An 18,779-nucleotide genomic window follows, 5' to 3' on the forward strand; every position below is an offset into this window, starting at 1 on the left:
AGTAAAAACTGTGTTGTGCCGGATGCGGTGGCTCATACCTGTAATCCCAGCACTTTGGGAGGCTTAGGCAGGTGGATCACTTGAGCCCAGAAGTTCAAGACCAGCCTGGGCAGCATGGTGAGCTGGGACTATAGGTGTGCACCACCATGCCCGGCTAATTTTTGTAATTCTTCTAGAGACAAGGTTTTGCCATGTTGCCCAGGCTGGTCTCAAAGTCCTGGGCCCAACTAGTCCTCCCACCTTGGCCTCCCAAAGTGCTGGGATTACAGGCATGAGCCACTGTGCCCAGCCTGGGAGAGATATTCTTAGGGGCAGAAATTCGTATCTACAGCCAACTACCCAGCTGGAGAACAGGGACGTGTCCCACAGAAAGTCTCAGCCAGAGGGGCCTCCACAATAAGAGAACTTATCTTGAGGGCCGTGGTCATGTGTTCAGAGGCCAGAGAGTTCTCTGTCTGTAGGAACTAAGTGATTCACCCTGATTGGGTCAAGAACTGCAGAGAGAAAAAGAGAACCAAATCACTTGATTTGGCCGAAACACGTTCAACAGTCAGGTGGGTGTGGGTGGTTCCAGCGACTCACAGTTCACATTAGCTGCTACTCTCCCAGGACCAACTGCTGTCTCCGGGATGAGAATGCCTGTGGCTGTGGGGTAGCCAAGAAGCAGAGTGACCCACATGTGGGCCACACCCTGGGGACCTCCTGTTTTTTCCAGCACCTCTGCCTTCTCCAGACTTTTTTTTTTTTTTTTAGCCTTTCCCATGGTGCTGATCCAAATTTTTACCTTTTGTGAGAGCTGGCTTAAAAATGGGAAGGAGAGCCGGGCACAATGGCTCATGCCTGTAATCCCAGCACTTTGGGAGTCTAAGGTGGGTGGATCACTTGAGGTCCGGAGTTCAAGACCAGCCTGGCCAATGTGGTGAAACCCCGTCTCTACTAAAAATACAAATTAGCCAGGCGTGGTGGCAGACACCTGTAATCCTAGCTACTCAGGAGGCTGAGGCAGGAGAATTGTTGAACCTGGGAGACAGAGGTTGCAGTGAGCTGAGATCACACCACTGCACTCCAGCCTGGGGGACAGAGCAAGACTCTCAGAAAATAAGTAAATAAATAAGAAAAAAGAAAAAATGGAAAGGAGATGAGAGTGATGTAATGAGGATGGGGTTTCCATTCTGGGTGACGTAAGAGTGTTGCAAGTAGCTGGGGTTGATGGTTGCACAGTACTGTGTATAATCATGCTGCTGCAGTGTACACTTTAAAACTATTATATGGTAAATTTATGTTACGTGTATTTTACCACAATTTCCTAGAAATGGGAAGGGCTGGGTGTGCTGGCTCAGGCCTGTGATCCCAGTACTTTGGGAGATCAAGGTGGGAGGATGCTTGGGACCTGGCAAGCAACATAGTGTGACTTCATTTCTACACTTTTTTTTAAAATTAGCCAGGTGTGGTGGCTCACACCTGTGGTCCCAGCTCCTTAGGAGGTAGAGGTGGGAGGATTGCTTAAGCCCAGGAGTTCACGGCTGCAGTGAGCTGTGATTGCACCACTGTACTCCAGCTTGGGCAGCAGAGCCAGACCCTGTCTCTAAGAATAAATAAATAAATATTTTTTTAAAAACAAAGTGAAAAGAAGGTCAAGGCAGGAGGATCACTTCAGCTCAAGAGTTTGAGACCAGCCTGGGCAATATGGCGAAACACCGTCTCTACAAAAGAAAAACGAAAATTAGCCACGTGTGGTGGCGCACACCTGTAGTCCCAGCTACTTGGGAGGCTGAGGTGGGAGGATCACTTCGGCCTGTGAAGTTTAAGCTGTACTGGCTGGGCACAGTGGTTCATGCCTGTAATCCCAGCACTTTGGGAGGCCAAGGCGAGTGGATCACCTGAGATCAGGAGTTTGAGACCAGCCTGGCCAACACTGTGAAACTCTGTCTTTACTAAAAATACAAAAATTAGCCAAAATATAAAAATTAAAGGCATGTGCCTAGTATCCCAGCTACTGGGGAGGCTGAGGCAGGAGAATCACTTGAACCCGGGGGCTGCAGTGAGCTGAGATTGCATCATTGCACCTCAGCCTGAGCAACAAGAGTGAAACTCCATTTCAAAAAAAAAAAAGCTATAGTGAGTTGGGATCTTGGCACTGCCCTCCAGCCTGGGCAACAAGAGTGAGACCCTGTCTCAAAAAAAAAAAAGGAAAGAAGGCAAAGTGGCAAGCCCCCTATGTGTAAAACTGTCCTCCCTGCTGCAGAGGACAGACAAACAAAGCTAATCCAAACTTGGAGTTAATGACTTTTCTTTTTTTTTTTTTGAGACAGAGTCACTCTTGTTGCCCAGGCTGGAGTGCAATGGCACCATTTTGGCTCACTGCAACCTCTGCCTCCCAGGTTCAAGAAATTCTCCTGCCTCAGCCTCCCGAGCATCTGGGATTACAGGCATGTGCCACCATACCCGGCTGTTTTTATATTTTTAGTAGAGACGGGGTTTCTCCATGCTGGTCAGGCTGGTCTCGAACTCCTGACCTCAGGCGATCTGCCCACCTTGGCTTCCCAAAGTGCTGGGATTACAGGCATGAGCCACCACGCCCAGCCAGAGTTACTTTTAACATTCAATTTCTGTGACATTGACATTGTTAGTGGTAGGGTGACATTGTTAATAACAGGGTGGAGAAAGATAATTCACATTTTTTTTGGATTCTCACAGAGCAGATGGAGGCTTCTCTAGTCCATTAGGATTCGGAGAAGGTCAGAACTGGATTTTCATGACCACAGCTACCAGCTGCAAAGCTGCTTAGCTCCACGGGGTCGCGCTGTTGCAGCTACCTGTGCCCATCTGAGGACCAGGAAGTTCCTTGCCTGCATCTTAAGATACTGAGGCTTTGGCCATGGGCCTCAGCATCCAGCCCTGGGAGCCCGGGTCCTGCTTTGCAGACATGGCCGAGCGTTTGTGAGTATACCAGGGTGATGCCTTTCCTCCTGTGGCTCTCTGTTTAGGCCAACACAGAGCGGTTTGAGACGGAGACTCGGGGAGTTAACCATGTCGAGGGGGGCTGGCCCAAGGACGTGAACCCCCTGGAGCTGGAGCAGACCATCCGCTTCCGGAAGAAGGTGGAGAAGGATGAGAACTACATTAACACCATCATGCAGCTCGGCTCTGTAAGGCTTCCTCCCTCCCGGACTGTGAGAGCCCCACCCCTCAGGCTCCCCACGGGGGTGCAGTGCCCCAGCTGTGCCTAGCCCTCCCTGTGTGGCTGGTGTGGATGCTGGGGAAGGGGACCAGCTGCTACCTGAAGGAGCTTTCTGTCTTGGAGCAGACAGAGGTCCCAATCGCAGACCAACAGGGAAGGCAGGGACCTGGTCCAAGGGCTGACCTCGGGCAAAGGGGACCCCCAAAGCGCTCCGCCCAGCAGCCGGTAGGGATCATTCATACATTTGACAAATTTGGGGCCGGGCACAGTGGCTCACGCCTGTAATCCCAGCACTTTGGAGGGCCAAGGCAGGTGGATCACCTGAGGTCATGAGTTCGAGACCAGTCTGACTAACATGGTGAAACCCCGTCTTTACTATAAATACAAAATATTAGCTGGACGTGGTGGTGCACGCCTGTTATCCCAGCTACTCCGGAGGCTGAGGCAGGAGAATCGCTTGAACCCGGAAGGTGGAGGTTGCAGTGAGCCGAGATTGTGGCATTGCACTCTAGCCTGGGTGACAAAAGGAAACTGTCTCAAAAAAAAAAAATCTGGACTGAGTTTTAAGTTTCTGCCAGGCACAGCAGAGGTTGCAAAGGGAATGTCACATAATTGTTCTACATATGTGCCAATACAAAAAATTTTGTTTTAAGAAAAAAGAAATTTAAATTTTAAATTAAAAGAAAACACATGCCGTCCCAAAGAGTTTGCAATGCATTGGAGGTCAAAGATCAGTACAGAGACTTTGCCAGATAACATAAAAAGAAAGAAATGCTAAAAGAGAAGGGTGACTTGTTCTTTTACTCCATGAGGAGAGAGGGTCAATCTCTTCCTGAAGTAATCAGGGAAGGCTTCCTGGAAGAAGTGGCAGGGCTTGGTTGTCCTTTGCTGGACATTTGCAGTAAAGGGGAGGCCATTCTGGGTGGAGGAACCAACTGTCTGCAAGGATAGGAAAAAGGAGATGAGACACACACACACACACAGACACACACACATATGGAGAGAAAAAGGAGATGAGTGACATACACACACACACACACACATATGGAGAGAAAAAGGAGATGAGACACACAGACACAGACACACACACGGAGAGAAAAGGAGATGAGTGACACATACATACACACACACACATGCACACACACACAGACATACACATATGGAGAGAAAAAGGAGATGAGACACACACACACAGACACACACACGGAGAGAAAAAGGAGATGAGACACACACACACACAGACACACACATATGGAGAGAAAAAGGAGATGAGTGACACATACATACACACACACACATGCACACACACAGACACACACACATGGAGAGAAAAAGGAGATGAGACACACACACAGACACACACACATATGGAGAGAAAAAGGAGATGAGTGACACATACATACACACACATGCACACACACACACAGACACACACACATGGAGAGAAAAAGGAGATGAGACACACACACAGACACACACACATGGAGAGAAAAAGGAGATGAGACACACACACAGACACACACATATGGAGAGAAAAAGATGAGTGACACATACATACACACACACACATGCACACAGACACACACACGGAGAGAAAAAGGAGATGAGACACACACACAGACACACACACACATATGGAGAGAAAAAGGAGATGAGTGACACATACATACACACACTTGCACACACACACACAGACACACACACATGGAGAGAAAAAGGAGATGAGACACACACACAGACACACACACACATATGGAGAGAAAAAGGAGATGAGACACACACACACATATGGAGAGAAAAAGGAAATGAGTGACACATACATACATACACACACACATGCACACACACACACATATATGGAGAGATTAATCGTTTTGTTTGGGCTGGGCTTGATGGCTCACACCTGTAATCCCAGCACTTTGGGAGGCTGAGGCAGGCGGATCACTTGAACTCAGGAGTTTGAGACCAGCCTGGCCAACATGGCGAAACCTTGTCTCTACTAAAAATACAAAAATTAGCCAGCTGTGGTGGCAGGTGCCCACAGTTTCAGCTACTCAGGAGGCCAAGCCACAAGACTTGCTTGAACCCGAGAGACGAAGCCTGCAAGAGCCTAGATTGTGCCATCCACTGCATTCTAGCCTGGGTGGCAGAGCAAGACTCTGTCTCAAAATAATAATAATTTTTTTGGCTAACATGGTGTTCTTCAATCTTTTTTTCATTATTGACCCTCATGTTTTTTCTAAGGACCTCCTTTCTCCATAAAATATTTGTTGTTGTTGTTGAGATGGAGTCTCACTCTGTCCCCCAGGCTGGAGTGCAGTGGCGTGATCTTGGCTCACTGCAATCTCCGCCTCCTGGGTTCAAGCAATTTCTCCTGCTTCAGCCTTTCAAGTAGCTGGGATTACAGGTGCCTGCCACCATGCCCAGCTAATTTTTTTTTTTTTTGCATGTTTCGTAGAGATTGGGTTTCACCACGTTAGTCAGGCTGGTCTCAAACTCCTGACCTCAAGTAATCCACCCGTTTCAACCTCCCAAAGTGCTGGGATTACAAGTGTGAGCCATGGCGCCCGGCCCATAAAATGTGAATGCCATAGACATATTGTGTATCTGTTCATGTGCTGCATGTATTTCTATGTTTCGTATATAAAAAGTAATATTATTTTACCCCCAAAAAACAATTGAAAATTCCCCCGTTGAAAGCACATGGTTAGGTGGATGGGAAAAGGTCCCTGGCTCTGTCCTGTCCCTCCCAGATGCCATCGCAGGCCTGAGCAATCTGAAAGGACCTCCCTTTACGGCTAAGCACTCCCGATGTGTTCCCCCAGATCATGGAGCACTGCATCAAGCAGAACAATGCCATTGACATCTACGAGGAGTATTTCAACAACGAGGAGGACGTGGAAGTGATGGAGGAGGCCCCTTCGGCTAAAACCATCAATGTTTTCAGGTAGCGCCATAGCTAGGCAGGTGTCTGGCCACCCTCTGCCACCCCCAAAGGCATAGAACTGGGTGCCCCCAAAGGCGACTCATTGCCAGTCACTGCGTGCCCTGGGTGCAGCACTCTCTGTGCTCCAAGTGTGATAAGCGACATGGTAATAAGGCGCCCAGCAGAGAAGTGGCCCTGCTCTGGGGGCGGGTCAGGTTGATGGAAACGGAATACGGACTCCAGGAAAAGCAAAATTGCCAAGCTATGTACAAGTGGGTCGTGTTCCCACAGTGTAGAGTGAGTACCTAGCGTGAGCAGCTAGCAGTGCTGTGGGCAAACAGGCCCCCGCCCCGGCCTGCACTCATGCGAGAATATCTGTGAATAACCCCAGAAGATAGCAGTTTGACACCAGGGATTCATCCCACAGGTGTGTGTGTGTGAAGTCACTGCAGGTGTGGATATTCACTGCAGAGGGTGTGTGCTAGCCAAAGACTGGCTAAGTCCATCTGCAGAGGACTGGTTCTGGCAATTCTGGTACACCCACACAGCGCTGGTAAAATGAGCCAGCAGGTGGTGGCTCACGCCTGTAATCTCAGCACTTTGGGAGGCCAAGGCGGGCACATTACCTGAGGACAGGAGTTCGAGTCCAGCCTGGCCAACACGGTGAAACCCCGTCTCTGCTTAAAATACAAAAATTAGCCGGGTGTGGTGGCTCACAACTGTAATGCCAGCACTTTGGGAGGCCAAGGCAGGTAGATCATCTGAGGTCAGGAGTTCAAGACCAGGCTGAACATGGCAAAAAACCATCGCTACTAAAAAACATAAAAATTAGCTGGGCGTGATGGCATGCACCTGTAATCCCAGCTCCTTGGGAGGCTGAAGTAGGAGAATCACATGAACCTGGGAGGTGGAGGTTGCAGTGAGCTGAGATTGTGCCACTGCACTTCAGCCTGGGAGACAGAGTGAGATGCCATCTAAATAAAATTTTAAAAGAAATTAGCTGGGTATGGTGCACACACCTGTAATCCCAGCTACTGGGGAGGCTGAGGCAGGAGAGTCACTTGAACCCAGGAGGCAGAGGTTGCAGCGAGCTGAGATTGTGCCACTGCACTCCAGCCTGGACAGTGGAGTGAGACTCTGTCTCCAAAAAGAAAAATGAGCGCTGCGACTTCTTATGTGCCGATACAGAGTGATTTCCAGGCTTCAGTGTGTGAAAACCAAAGGAAAACGAAGCCGGCGCAGCAGTGTGTGCAGAGTGACACTTTCAGGCAGTCCCCAGCTGAAACCATTTTTTGATTTCACAATGGAGCAAAAGCAATACAAATCCAGGAGAAAGCGTACTGCAAGTGCCCATATACCCGTTCTGTTTTTCCCTCTCAGTATAGTATTCAGTAAATTACATGTGCTGTCCACCGCTTTATTGTAAAACAGGCTTTGTGTTAGGCAGTTTTGCCCAACTATAGGCTGATATAGGTGTTCTGAGCACGCAGGCTCGGCTAAGATGTGATGCTTGGTAGATAGGTGGATTCAATGCATTTCTAGCTCCTGATATTTCCAATTTACCATGGGATTATCCGTGTAGCCAGCATCATTAGTCAAGGAGCATCTGGATATGTGTATAAATATATGCATACGTGTATACATGTCTGCGTGTATATATGTCCATATATGGTTTTTTGATTTTGTGTTTTGTTTTGTTTTTGATACGAAGTTTCACTCTTGTTGCCCAGGCTGGAGTGCAATGGCACGATCTCAGCTCACCGCAACCTCTGCCTCCTGGAGTCAAGCGATTCTCCTGCCTTAACCTCCCAAGTAGCTGGGATTACAGGCGTGCACCACCACACCCAGCTAATTTTGTATTTTTAGTAGAGAAGGGGTTTCTCTATGTTGGTCAGGCTGGTCTCAAACTCTCGACCTCAAGTGATCCGCCTGCCTCAGCCTCCCAAAGTGCTGGGAATACGGGTGTGAGCCATCGTGCCCGACCGTGTATGTCTGTTTATATGCTTGACGTGAGGAGAATATCTGTGATTTTGGACCTCTGGCATCTGGAACTGTGAGAGAATCAATTTCTGTCATTTGAAGCCACTCAGTTTGTGGGACCTCGTTGGAGCAGCCCCAGGAACCACATATCCCATCCCAGAGCACCTTTGTAGGCTGCTAAGCTGATAGGAAGAAGAGCTTGGGAACAGGGTGGGGAGAGGACTGGGGAAGGATATCTTGGCCTTGAAGGCTGGTAGAAGGGAAGTGGATGGAAGTGAGAAAGACCACGCTCTGTGGCCTTGGTTTTAACCATGAAGAAAAAAGCAAGGATGTCCATGTCCAATTGGATGAGTGGAGATGAGCAGGGGGCTGGAATAGAGCAGGGGGAGGTGCCGGGGGAATGTGGAGGGGAGGCCTCTGGACCTGCAGGGGTCAGACCTTGGGTCTGGGTGATGCAGGACTATGAAGGTGAAAGGTGTTTGGTTTTTTTTTTTTTTTTGGAAATAACTTGCCTCAAACGCCAACTCTAGGGAATTCATTTCACTACCACAACTGACTTAGGACGCTGAGAAGTACCTAGCCCAGTCCCAGCACAACCAGAAAGGACTTTTTTCTAAAGCAGGGCTGACCCGTGGTGTACAGAGCAGGGCCAAATGCTGTGAGCAGGGGGCGTGCAGGAGGGGTGTGCAGGGCAGGGGCTGCCCTTCCTATTGCCCTCCAGCCCTGCTGGGCTCTGAACTCTTATATGGATCACCCGAGCAGGATGATGCATTAGGAATCATCCAAGGGGCTGGATGCGGTGGCTCACACCTGTAATCCCAGCACTTTGGGAGGCTGAGGCGGGTGGATCATCTGAGGTCAGGAGTTCAAGACCAGCCGAGGAAACATGATGAAACCTCATCTCGACTAAAAATACAGAAATTAGCCGTGCATGGTGGTGGGTGCCTGTAATCCCAACTCCTCAGGAGGCTGAAACAGGAGAATCACTTGAACCCAGGAGGCAGACATCACGGTGAGCCAAGATCATGCCACTGTCTAGGGGACAGAGCAAGACTGTCTGGAAAAGAAAAGAGAAATTGGGGAACCCGACATCCAGCCTTCTGCTCTCTTCCCTATCCCCTGCAGGGACCCCCAGGAAATCAAGAGGGCTGCCACACACCTCTCCTGGCACCCTGATGGCAACAGGAAGTTGGCAGTGGCATACTCCTGCTTGGATTTTCAGCGGGCACCTGTGGGCATGAGCAACGATTCATACATCTGGGACCTGGGTGAGAGGCACAGGGGTCCCAGTGGCCTGGGAGAGCTGAGGGCTGGGACCAGGACAAGCGGAGGAGGGGGAGGGAGGGACAGGAGGTCATGAACACTTACGGGGTTGGTGCCTCAAGGGAGGGGCCCACAACCGAGGAGGAAGCCACTCTTCTCTTTCCTTCCTTGTCTGGTTTCAGGCAGAGCCAAGCAGGGTCAAATCAGAAGCAGGAACCCCCTCCAATTCCAGATTGTTAGTCTGAGGCATGAAGACCTGACCCCATGGGATCCTGATTCTTAGCTCCTAAAGGGTGTATCAGGCCAGGTGCAGTGACTCATGCCTGTAATCCCAGCACTTTGGGAGGCCAAGGCAGGTGGATCACCTGAGGTCAGGAGTTCAAGACCAGCCTGGCTAACATGGTGAAACCCCATCTCTACTAAAAATACAAAAATTAGCTGGGCGTGGTGGCAGGAACCTATAATCCCAGCTACTCGGGAGACTGAGGCAGGAGAATCACTTGAACCCAGGAGGCAGAGGTTGCAGTGAGCTATCATGACACTGCACTCCAGTCTGGGTGATAGAGCAAGACTTTGTCTCAAAAAAACAAAGAGCATATCAGAGAAAAGAGCATGTCAGAAAGAGTGCCCAGCAGACCGAGAAGGGACCTAAGGGGCGGAGGAACAGAACTCATGCCTTGGTCCCACCTTTCCAGACACTTACCTTTAATTCACGGCAGTGTATCCATTTAGGAGCACAAACCATTGTCTGCAGAAGGGTTGGCAAGGCACTGGCAGGGAGCGGATGGTGGTGGCTTCACGCTCTCTGGCTTCCCTTTATTGTCATCATTATTAAAGTAAACACGTAGGTGCCAGGCACAGAGCTAATGCCTGACACACCAGTAGCTCAGTGAGTTCTGACAGCAGCCCCATGTGGTGGTGGACTCCATCATCATCTGCATCCACAGACCTCGTTCGAAGAAATTAGCAGAGAGTTGACTTTATGTAAAAACCTTCGTATCAAAACCTCATTTGACACCAGACCTGGGAACTGAACTAGAAATAAAATTATCACATACATAGGCATACCCCAATCCTGATCACCAAAAAGAAAAACCATCAGCAAAGCCCCTAGGATCAAGAATGCCAGATTCTGGCCAAGGCGGACCAGGGGGTGTAGCCTGGGGACAGACTGGAGAGGCTTCCAAGCTTTTCCCTACCACTACGCCCCCCACCGTGCCCCTGCTAACCACCTGCAGAAGGGGTGAACCCCGTTGATCCTGTCCTTTTCTTTCCAGTCCTGGTGGGATAATTTTTTTCTTTTAGAAAACCCCAATAAGCCTGAACTTGCTCTGAAGCCATCTTCTCCGCTCGTTACGTTGGAGTACAATCCCAAAGATTCCCACGTGCTCCTGGGTGGCTGCTACAATGGACAGATAGGTAAGGAGGGACCCAGGCTCTTAACCAGAGCCAGTCCTGCTGCTGAGGGGCAGAGCCCCTGAGCTTGGCCATAGAGGACCAAGGTGGGTGGGGGCCTCCTATAGCTGACTGACTGCAGACACCAGTGAGGCAGGTTTTGCTGACACCACAGCAGTGTCTCCTGTTACTATTGTAAATCTAAAATCAGCTCAAAATTGACTTTTTAAAAACTATAGTTCAAGTAAAGTCAGAGAATATTTGACTAGGGCCAGCCATAAAGGGATGATGAGAGCATTGGGGAGCCCCATTTTGGGAGAGGTGGTCTGGGAAACCCACATGCTAACGGATTATGGATACTACTGGCCTTATAGAATGAGTTGGGAAGTGTTCCCTTCTCTTGTGTTTGGAATTTTATGAAGAATTGGTATTGATTCTTTTTTTTGAGACGGTCTCGCTCTGTCACCCAGGCTGGAGTGTAGTAGCGCGATCTCAGCTCACTGCAGCCTCCACCTCTCGGATTCAAGCGATTCTCCTGCCTCAGCCTCCTGAGTAGCTGGAACTACAGGCTCATGCCACCACACCCAGCCAATTTTTGTATTTTTTCAGTAGAGTTGGGATTTCACCATGTTGGACAGACTGGTCTCGAATTCTTGACCTCAAGTCATCCTCCTGCCTTGACCTTCCAACGTGCTAGGATTACTGGTGTGAGCTACCGGCCTGGCCAGAATTAATTCTTGAAATGTTTGGTAGAACTCATCAGGGAAGTCGTCTGGTTCCCGGGTTTTCTTCTTTGGAAACTTAAAAATTACCAATTCAGTCCCTTTATTGTTATAGATCTGTTCACATTTTCTGTTCTTTAACTGGTTTTGATAGTTTCTTTCTAGGAACTTTTCCATTTCATCAAGCTGTCTAGTTGACATACAATCGTTCACAGTGTTCTTTTACAATCCTTTTATTTTCTTTTTTTTTTTTTTTTGAGATGGGGTCTCACTCTGTTGCCCAGGCTGGGGTACAGTGGCATGATCTCAGCTCACTGCAGTCTCCACCTCCGGGGTTCAGGAGATTCTCCTGCCTCAGCCTCCTGAGTAGCTGGGATTACAGGCGCTTGCTACCACACCTGGCTAATTTTTGTATTTTTAGTGGAGATGGGGTTTCATCATGTTGGTCAGGCTGGTCTTGAACTCCTGACCTCTTGGAGCCTCCCAAAGTGCTGGGATTACAGGCATGAGCGACCATGCCTGGCTCCCTTATAATCATTTTTATTTCTGCAGTGTTGGTAGTAATTTCCCTATTTCATTCCTGACTTTAGTAATTTCATTCCTGAAGCCAGTAATTTAGTAATTAAAGTAATCCAACTTTACTCTTTTTTTACTTGGTCAGACTACCTAGAGGGCTGTCAATTTCATTTTCTTTTCAAAGAACCAACTTTTGGCTGTATTGATTTTTCTCAGTTGTTTTTTAATTCTCTATTTTTTTTTCACACCAATATTTTTTTACGTCTTTCCTTCTGTTTGTTTTGAATTTAATTTGCTCTAATTTTTCTAATTTCTTAAGGTGGAAAGTTAGGCTATTGATTTGGGATTTTAAAAAATATAGGCATCTAGAGTTGTAAATGTCCCTGTAAACACTACTCTAGCTGCTTCCCATATGCTTTGGTGTGGAATATTTCCATGTTCATTTATTTCAAAGTATTTTCTAGTTTCCCTTTTGAATTCTTCTTTGATCCATTGGTGTTTAGGGATATGTTGTTTATCTTCCACATATGTATACATTTTCTAGTTTTCCTTTGGTTATCGATTCCTAGTTTCATTTCAGTTTGGTCAGAAAATACACTTTGCATTATTTCAATTTTTTTTTTTTTTTTTTGATACAGTTTTGCTCTTTTGCCCTGACTGGCGTGCAGTGGCCCAATCACAGCTCATTGCAGCCTTGACCTCCTGGGTCCAGGCAATCCTCCTGCCTCAGCCTTCTGAGTAGCTGGGACTATAGGCATGTGCCACCATGCTTGGCTAATTTTTGTAGTTTTTGTAGACACAGGTTTCACTATATTGCCCAGGCTGGTCTTAAACTCAAGCGATCCACCTGCCTCAGCTGGCCTCTTGGAATGCTGGGATTATAGACGTGAACTGCCATACCTGGCCTTATTTCAGTCTTTTAAAATTTATTGAGACCTGTTTTATGGCCTAGTATGTTATCTATCCTGGAGACTGTTCCGTGAGCACTTGGGAAGACCATATTCTGCTTATTGTCCAGTGGCGTGTTCTGTAGATGTCTGGGAGGTCTTGTTCACAGTGTTGGTCAAGACTTCTGTTTCCTCACTGGTCCTTCACCTAGTCGTTACTATTCAATCTGTTATTGAAAGTAGGATACTGACACCTGCAATTATTCTTGTTGAATTGTCTGTTTCTCCCTCAATTTTGTCAGATTTTGCTTCCCATATGTTAAGGCTATGTTATTTGGTATACATACGTGTTTATAGTTGTTATGTTTTCCAGTTAATTCACCCTTTTATCAGTATATAATATCTCCATCTCAAAAAATAAAAATAAATGTCTCTTGTAGATTAGATATAGCTGACATACAGATGGATCATAATTTTTTTTTTTTTGAGAGGGAGTCTCTCTATATTGCCAGGCTGGAGTGCAGTGGCACAATCTCAGCTCACTGCAACCTCTGCCTCCCAGGTTCAAGTTATTCTCCTGCCCCAGCCTCCCAAATAGCTGGGATTACAGATGCGAGCCACCAAGCGAGGCTAATTTTTGTATTTTTAGTAGAGACAGGGTTTCACCACATTGGCCGGGCTGGTCTTGAACTCTTAGCCTCAAGTGATCTGCCCACTTCGGCCTCCCAAAGTGCTGGGATCACAGGTGTGAGCCATGGTGCCCAGCCTGGATTATAATTTTTTTTTTCCTTTTAATCTATTCTGGTTTTAAGTGGAGAGTTTAATCTACTCTGGTTTTAAGTGGAGAGTTTAATCTATTTACGTTAATATAATTACTGATAAAGTAGGATTTACATCTGCCCTTTTGCTTTTTTCTATATGTCTTATTTTTTGTTCTTTCTCCATAACTGCCTTCTTTTGTGTTACATATTTTCTAGTGTACCATTTTAATTCCCTTATCATTTCTTTTTTTTTTTTTTTCTATTTTTTTTTAGAGACAGCATCTCACTCTGTCACCCAAGCTGGAATGCAGTGCCATGATCATAGCTCACTGCAGCCTCAAACTCCTGGGTTCAAGCAATTCTCAGCTTCCCGAGTAGCTGGGATGACGGTGCATGTCACAACATCCAACTTTTTTATTTTTTAATTTTTGTAGAGATGGGGTCTTGCTCTGTTACCCCATCTGGTCTCGAACTCCTGGCCTCAAGCAATTTTCCCACCTCAGCCTCCCAAAGCGCTGGGATTTCAGGAGCCACCTCAGCCAGCTTCAGCTGTTAATCTCATTGATGACCCCAAGTATGTGATGAGCCATTTTTTCTCTTGCTTCTTTCAAGAGTCTCTGGCTTCAGCTTTGATTATGCTATTTCAAGGTATGGATATCTTTGAGTTTATCCCACCTGGAATTCATTGAGTTTCTTGGATGTATAGATTGATTTTTTTAAAAAATCAAACATGAAATATTTACAACCATTATTTCTTCAAATATCCTTTTCTACCCTTTCTCTCTCTCCTCTCCTTCTGCGACTTCCATTATGTGTATGTTGGCATGCTTGATGGTGTCCCATAGGCCTTTAGACTCTGTTTTTCTTTGTTCTCTTTTCTTTCTATTCCCCAGACTACATAATCTCAATTGACTCATCTTCAAGTTCAGTGATTCTTCTCCCTGCTCAAATATGCCATCCTGAAGCTTCTCTACCATATGTTTATTTTGGTTATTGCCTCCAGAATTTCTATTTTATCTTTTTTAAAAAAGTAATTTCTGTCTTGTTTGGGTGCAGTGGCTCATGCCTGTAATCCCAGCACTTTGGGAGGCTGAGGTGGGTGGATTACCTGAGCTCAGGAGTTCAAGACCAGCCTGGGCAACATGATCAAACCCCGCCTCTACTAAAATACAAATAAAAAAATCAGTCAGGTGTGGTGACATGCACCTGTAGTCCCACCTCGTTGGGAGGTTGAGGCAAGATAATTGCTTGAACCCAGGAGGCAGAGGTTGCAGTGAGCCGAGATCACACCATTGCACTCCAGGCTGGGCAACAAAGCGAAACTCTTGTCTCCAATACTACTACTAATAATTTCTGTCTATTTGTACTTTTTATATGGTGAGATATCGTCTCATGCTTTCTTGAGTTCTTTTGATATGACTTCCTTTAGTTCTCTGAACGTGTTTAGCAGAGCTAATATAAGGCCTTTGTGTAGTTAGGCTGACATTTGGGCTTCTTGGGGACAGTCTCTATTTATTGCTTTTTCATTCCTGTAATGGGCCATATATTTTTATTTCTTGGCATGTCTTATAATATTTTTAATTAAAAACTATACTTTGTGTATGATCTAATGTGGCAACTTTGCAGATCAGGTCGACAGGCCTCGCAGAGTTTGTGCTGTCGCTGTGTGCTGTAGTTGTTCTTTGTTGCATTCATGAATTTTCTTAGCTGGTGCTGGAAAGTCTGTATTCTCTGTCACATGTGACCTCTATAGTCTCTGCTTAGCTTAGTGATGAGTGAATGATTGGACAAAAGTTCCCTTAAGCATCTGTCACCAAAAACACCTCCCCTTCTCTGCTAAGAGGCTCTGTGTGCGTGTGAGCATGCCTTTACACGTGGCAGGCCGTGGTCAACTCTGCCTTAGCGTCAGTGCAGAGATGAGGTCAGCCAGAGACGAGAGTTTAGGGCCTTGTCATCTTTCCTGAGCATGACACAGCTCTGGGCATGCACACAGCTCTATCCGCGTGTGTGACCTTCTAGACTCCCAGGAATACGTCTGAGTTTTTCAGAGCCCTTGTGGACACGTCATGCTCCGGCTTTTCCTTTTATTTATTTACTTTTTTGTTTAAATATAATAGAGGCCAAGCATGGTGGTTCATACCTGTAATCCTAGTACTTTGGGAAGCCGAGGCGGGAGGATCACCTGAGTTCGGGAGTTCAAAACTAGCCTGGGCAGCATAGTGAGATCTTGTCTCTATAGAGAGAAATAAAAAGAAAGAGAGCGAGCGAGCAGGAGGGAGTGGGGGAGAGAGAGAAAAAATAGGGATGGGGTTTTACTATGTTGATCAGGTTGGTTGTGAACTCCTGGCCTCAAGCAGTCCTGCCTCAGCCCCCCGAAGTACTAGGATTACAGGTGTGACTGTACCTGGCCCAGCTTTTCCTTTTAAGCCTTTTCGTGGGTCTATTCCTTGCTGCCCCTGTTATCCACTGCCTCAGGAAGCTGCAGAGTTAGTCAGTTGCCTGCAATTACATCCTGATGAAAAGACTTTCCACTCCAGGGAAAGGCTGAACCAAGTCAATTACAGCCAACCTTGCAGGAGGAGCCTTATCAGGGAACCACCAGACAGGTTAGATAATGACAGTTCTCTGGGCATGAGACTTGAAAGGAGCTCCAGCCCATTCTGCTCCCTCTGGTGGCGCCAGGCTACTGTTTTTCATCAGGAGTACAGAATGTGATTTTTCAAGGCCACCATGGAACTGCAGAGTGTGCTGTCTTAACTAGGGCATGTGAAAATACCACTGTTTTTTTTAAACCAAGGTTCTACTGTTTTTCTTGAATAAACATTCTCCCGACTGCTGTAAGCCTCTAGCTAATTTCCAGAGTTCTGAAAAAGTTGATTCTGACCCTTTTTGCCAGTTTTCTCCCTGCTGTTATGGAGGAGGTCCTTACTTCACGAAGTTTGTTGATGGCACACCTGGATAACTGATTTTTTTTTTTTTTTTTTTTGAGACAGAGTCTTGCTCTGTCACCCAGGCTGGAGTGCAGTGGTGCAATCTTGGCTCACTGCAATCACTGCAATCTCTGCCTCCCGAGTTCAAGTGATTCTCCTGCCTCAGCCTCCCAAGTGGCTGGCATGTGCCACCACACCTGGCTAATTTTTGTATTTTTAGTAGAAACAGAGTTTTGCAATGTTTGCCGGGCTGGTCTCAAACTCCTGACCTCAAGTTATCACCGCCTTGACCTTCCAAAGTGCTGGGATTACAGGCGTGAGCCACCACACCCAGCCAAAACTGCCTTTTTTTAATTCAATACCTAGTGAGATCAGAAGTCACCTGCCTGGATTGGCTCTGAATGTCTCTACTTGTTCTGTTCCCCTGACCCTGAAGTCGCCAGACACCCAACCCATAACTACACCCAGGACGGTCTTGCCCCTGGGCGTGAAAAGAATTCCCCACTCCTCCCACCTGTGTATGTTCTCACACTTTTGCTGCAGTGGGGGCCAGGATGGCTGAGAAACTGCTCCTGGGAAACTCTCTGTAGTCAGCTGCTTCCTGAGGCCCGAAGCTCCCTCTCAGACCTGCTGCCTCCTGCCCAGGGGAGCTTTCAGAGTATGGAATAGACCTGGGCTCCCTTAAACGTCCCTGCCAAATTATCTGGGTGCCAGAGCTCTAAAAGACTGAAGCAGAGCCACTTTGCCATGATTAATTCAGTAGCCTTGGCTCACTCATTATTCATAACCTCTTTCAGTGGTTTTTCATGCCAGCTCATACCAGCCCAGGCTCTGGTGCTCTGCTGCTCCAAGAAGGGCCATCTAGGGCCATGCGGGACCCAGTGGGTCCTACCCTTGAGCGCTGCTTTGCCAAAGCAGAGCAGACTCACCTTTTATTTTTATTTTTTGTTTTGTTTTGAGATACTCTCGTAGTCTCACTTTGTTGCTCAGGCTGGAGGACAATGGCGTGATCTCGGCTCACTGCAACCTCCGCCTCCCAGGTGCAAGCGATTCTCCTGCCTCAGCCTCCTGAGAAGCTGGGATTACAGTCACCTGCCACCACCCCTGGCTGATTTTTTGGTATTTTTAGTGGAGACAGGGTTTCACCATGTTGGCCAGGCTGGCCTCGAACCCCTGACCTCACGTGACCCGCCTACCTCAGCCTCCCAAAGTGCTGGGATTACAGGTGTCAGTCACCGCGCCTGGCCTATCTTTATTTTTGAGGCAGAGTCTTGCCCTGTTGCCCAGGCTGGAGTGCAGTGACACAATCTTACACTGCAGCCTCAACCTCCCAGGCTCAAGCAATTCTCCCACCTCAGCCTCCCGAGTAGCGGGGACTACAGGGATGTACCACCATGCCCAGCTTATTTTTTAATTTTTTTGTAGAGACGGGGTCTCACTATGTTGCCTAAGCTGGTCTTGAAATCCTGGGCTCAAGCGATCCTTTTGCCTCAGCCTCCTAATGTGCCCCTGTGCCTGGCTGCGCAGGCTTATCTAAGAAAACCTATTTCTGGACCAGCTCACTTCAGGGGCAAATGCCTTGGACTTGGAGAAATACTAAGTCAAAGCTTATGAACTAAGTACTTTGTTATTTGTAACTACTTAAAATAGGAGGTGGCAGGGACTCAGCTCTCCTCTCACCTGGCTTCCTCCATCCTGAGGCTGGCCTTCCATCTCAGCGACCTGTCCCTTCCTCCAGGCCTTCCCTGACCACCCTCATGTGTTCCCCTGCCACTCTGCCTGTCCTGTCCCCAGAGGCTTTCCCTGGGTCAAGTGTTGTGTAGGGAGTCGATGCCTGGGAGGGGCTCAAGGACTGAATGAAGCTTGCACTCTTGGAGTATCTCCAGAGGGTCCATGGGGGCTGGTAGGAAACTCAGGCTGGTTGGAACCAAGCCCTGATTCTAAAAAACCACATACCTGCCAAACCAGAAGCAGCAGGCACCCCCCACCACCGCTCCCTGCCCCAGGGAAGGAAGCCTGTGCCCACCTCCACCCCTTCATCTCCTTACTCACCAGCCTGCTGGGACACCCGGAAGGGCAGCCTGGTGGCTGACCTATCCACCATCGAGTTCAGCCACCGAGACCCTGTGTATGGCACCATCTGGCTGCAGTCTAAGACGGGCACCGAGTGCTTCTCAGCATCCACAGATGGGCAGGTACCCACCGGCCAGACACTGGG

The 18,779-nt window shown here is 47.7% G+C and overlaps 1 protein-coding gene across 5 annotated transcripts in view; it reads left to right on the forward strand.

Annotated features, from left to right (window-relative positions):
• Nucleotides 1-18,779, forward strand: part of DNAI2 (dynein axonemal intermediate chain 2) — a 38,952-nt gene that overhangs the window by 8,451 nt on the left and 11,722 nt on the right. For all 5 annotated transcript variants that reach the window (XR_013535982.1, XM_078374538.1, XM_035301672.3 and 2 more), the window contains exons 3-7: nucleotides 2,988-3,149; nucleotides 6,007-6,128; nucleotides 9,213-9,355; nucleotides 10,656-10,769; nucleotides 18,617-18,756. Coding sequence is in view for 4 of the 5 variants with exons in the window: in XM_078374538.1 (XP_078230664.1) it covers nucleotides 2,988-3,149; nucleotides 6,007-6,128; nucleotides 9,213-9,355; nucleotides 10,656-10,769; nucleotides 18,617-18,756 (681 nt within the window). In the remaining variant the exon portion in view is untranslated. The remainder of the gene's footprint in view (nucleotides 1-2,987; nucleotides 3,150-6,006; nucleotides 6,129-9,212; nucleotides 9,356-10,655; nucleotides 10,770-18,616; nucleotides 18,757-18,779) is intronic.

This window comes from Callithrix jacchus, chromosome 5 (genome assembly GCF_049354715.1).
Source record: "Callithrix jacchus isolate 240 chromosome 5, calJac240_pri, whole genome shotgun sequence".
Classification (NCBI taxonomy): Eukaryota; Metazoa; Chordata; class Mammalia; order Primates; family Cebidae; genus Callithrix; species Callithrix jacchus.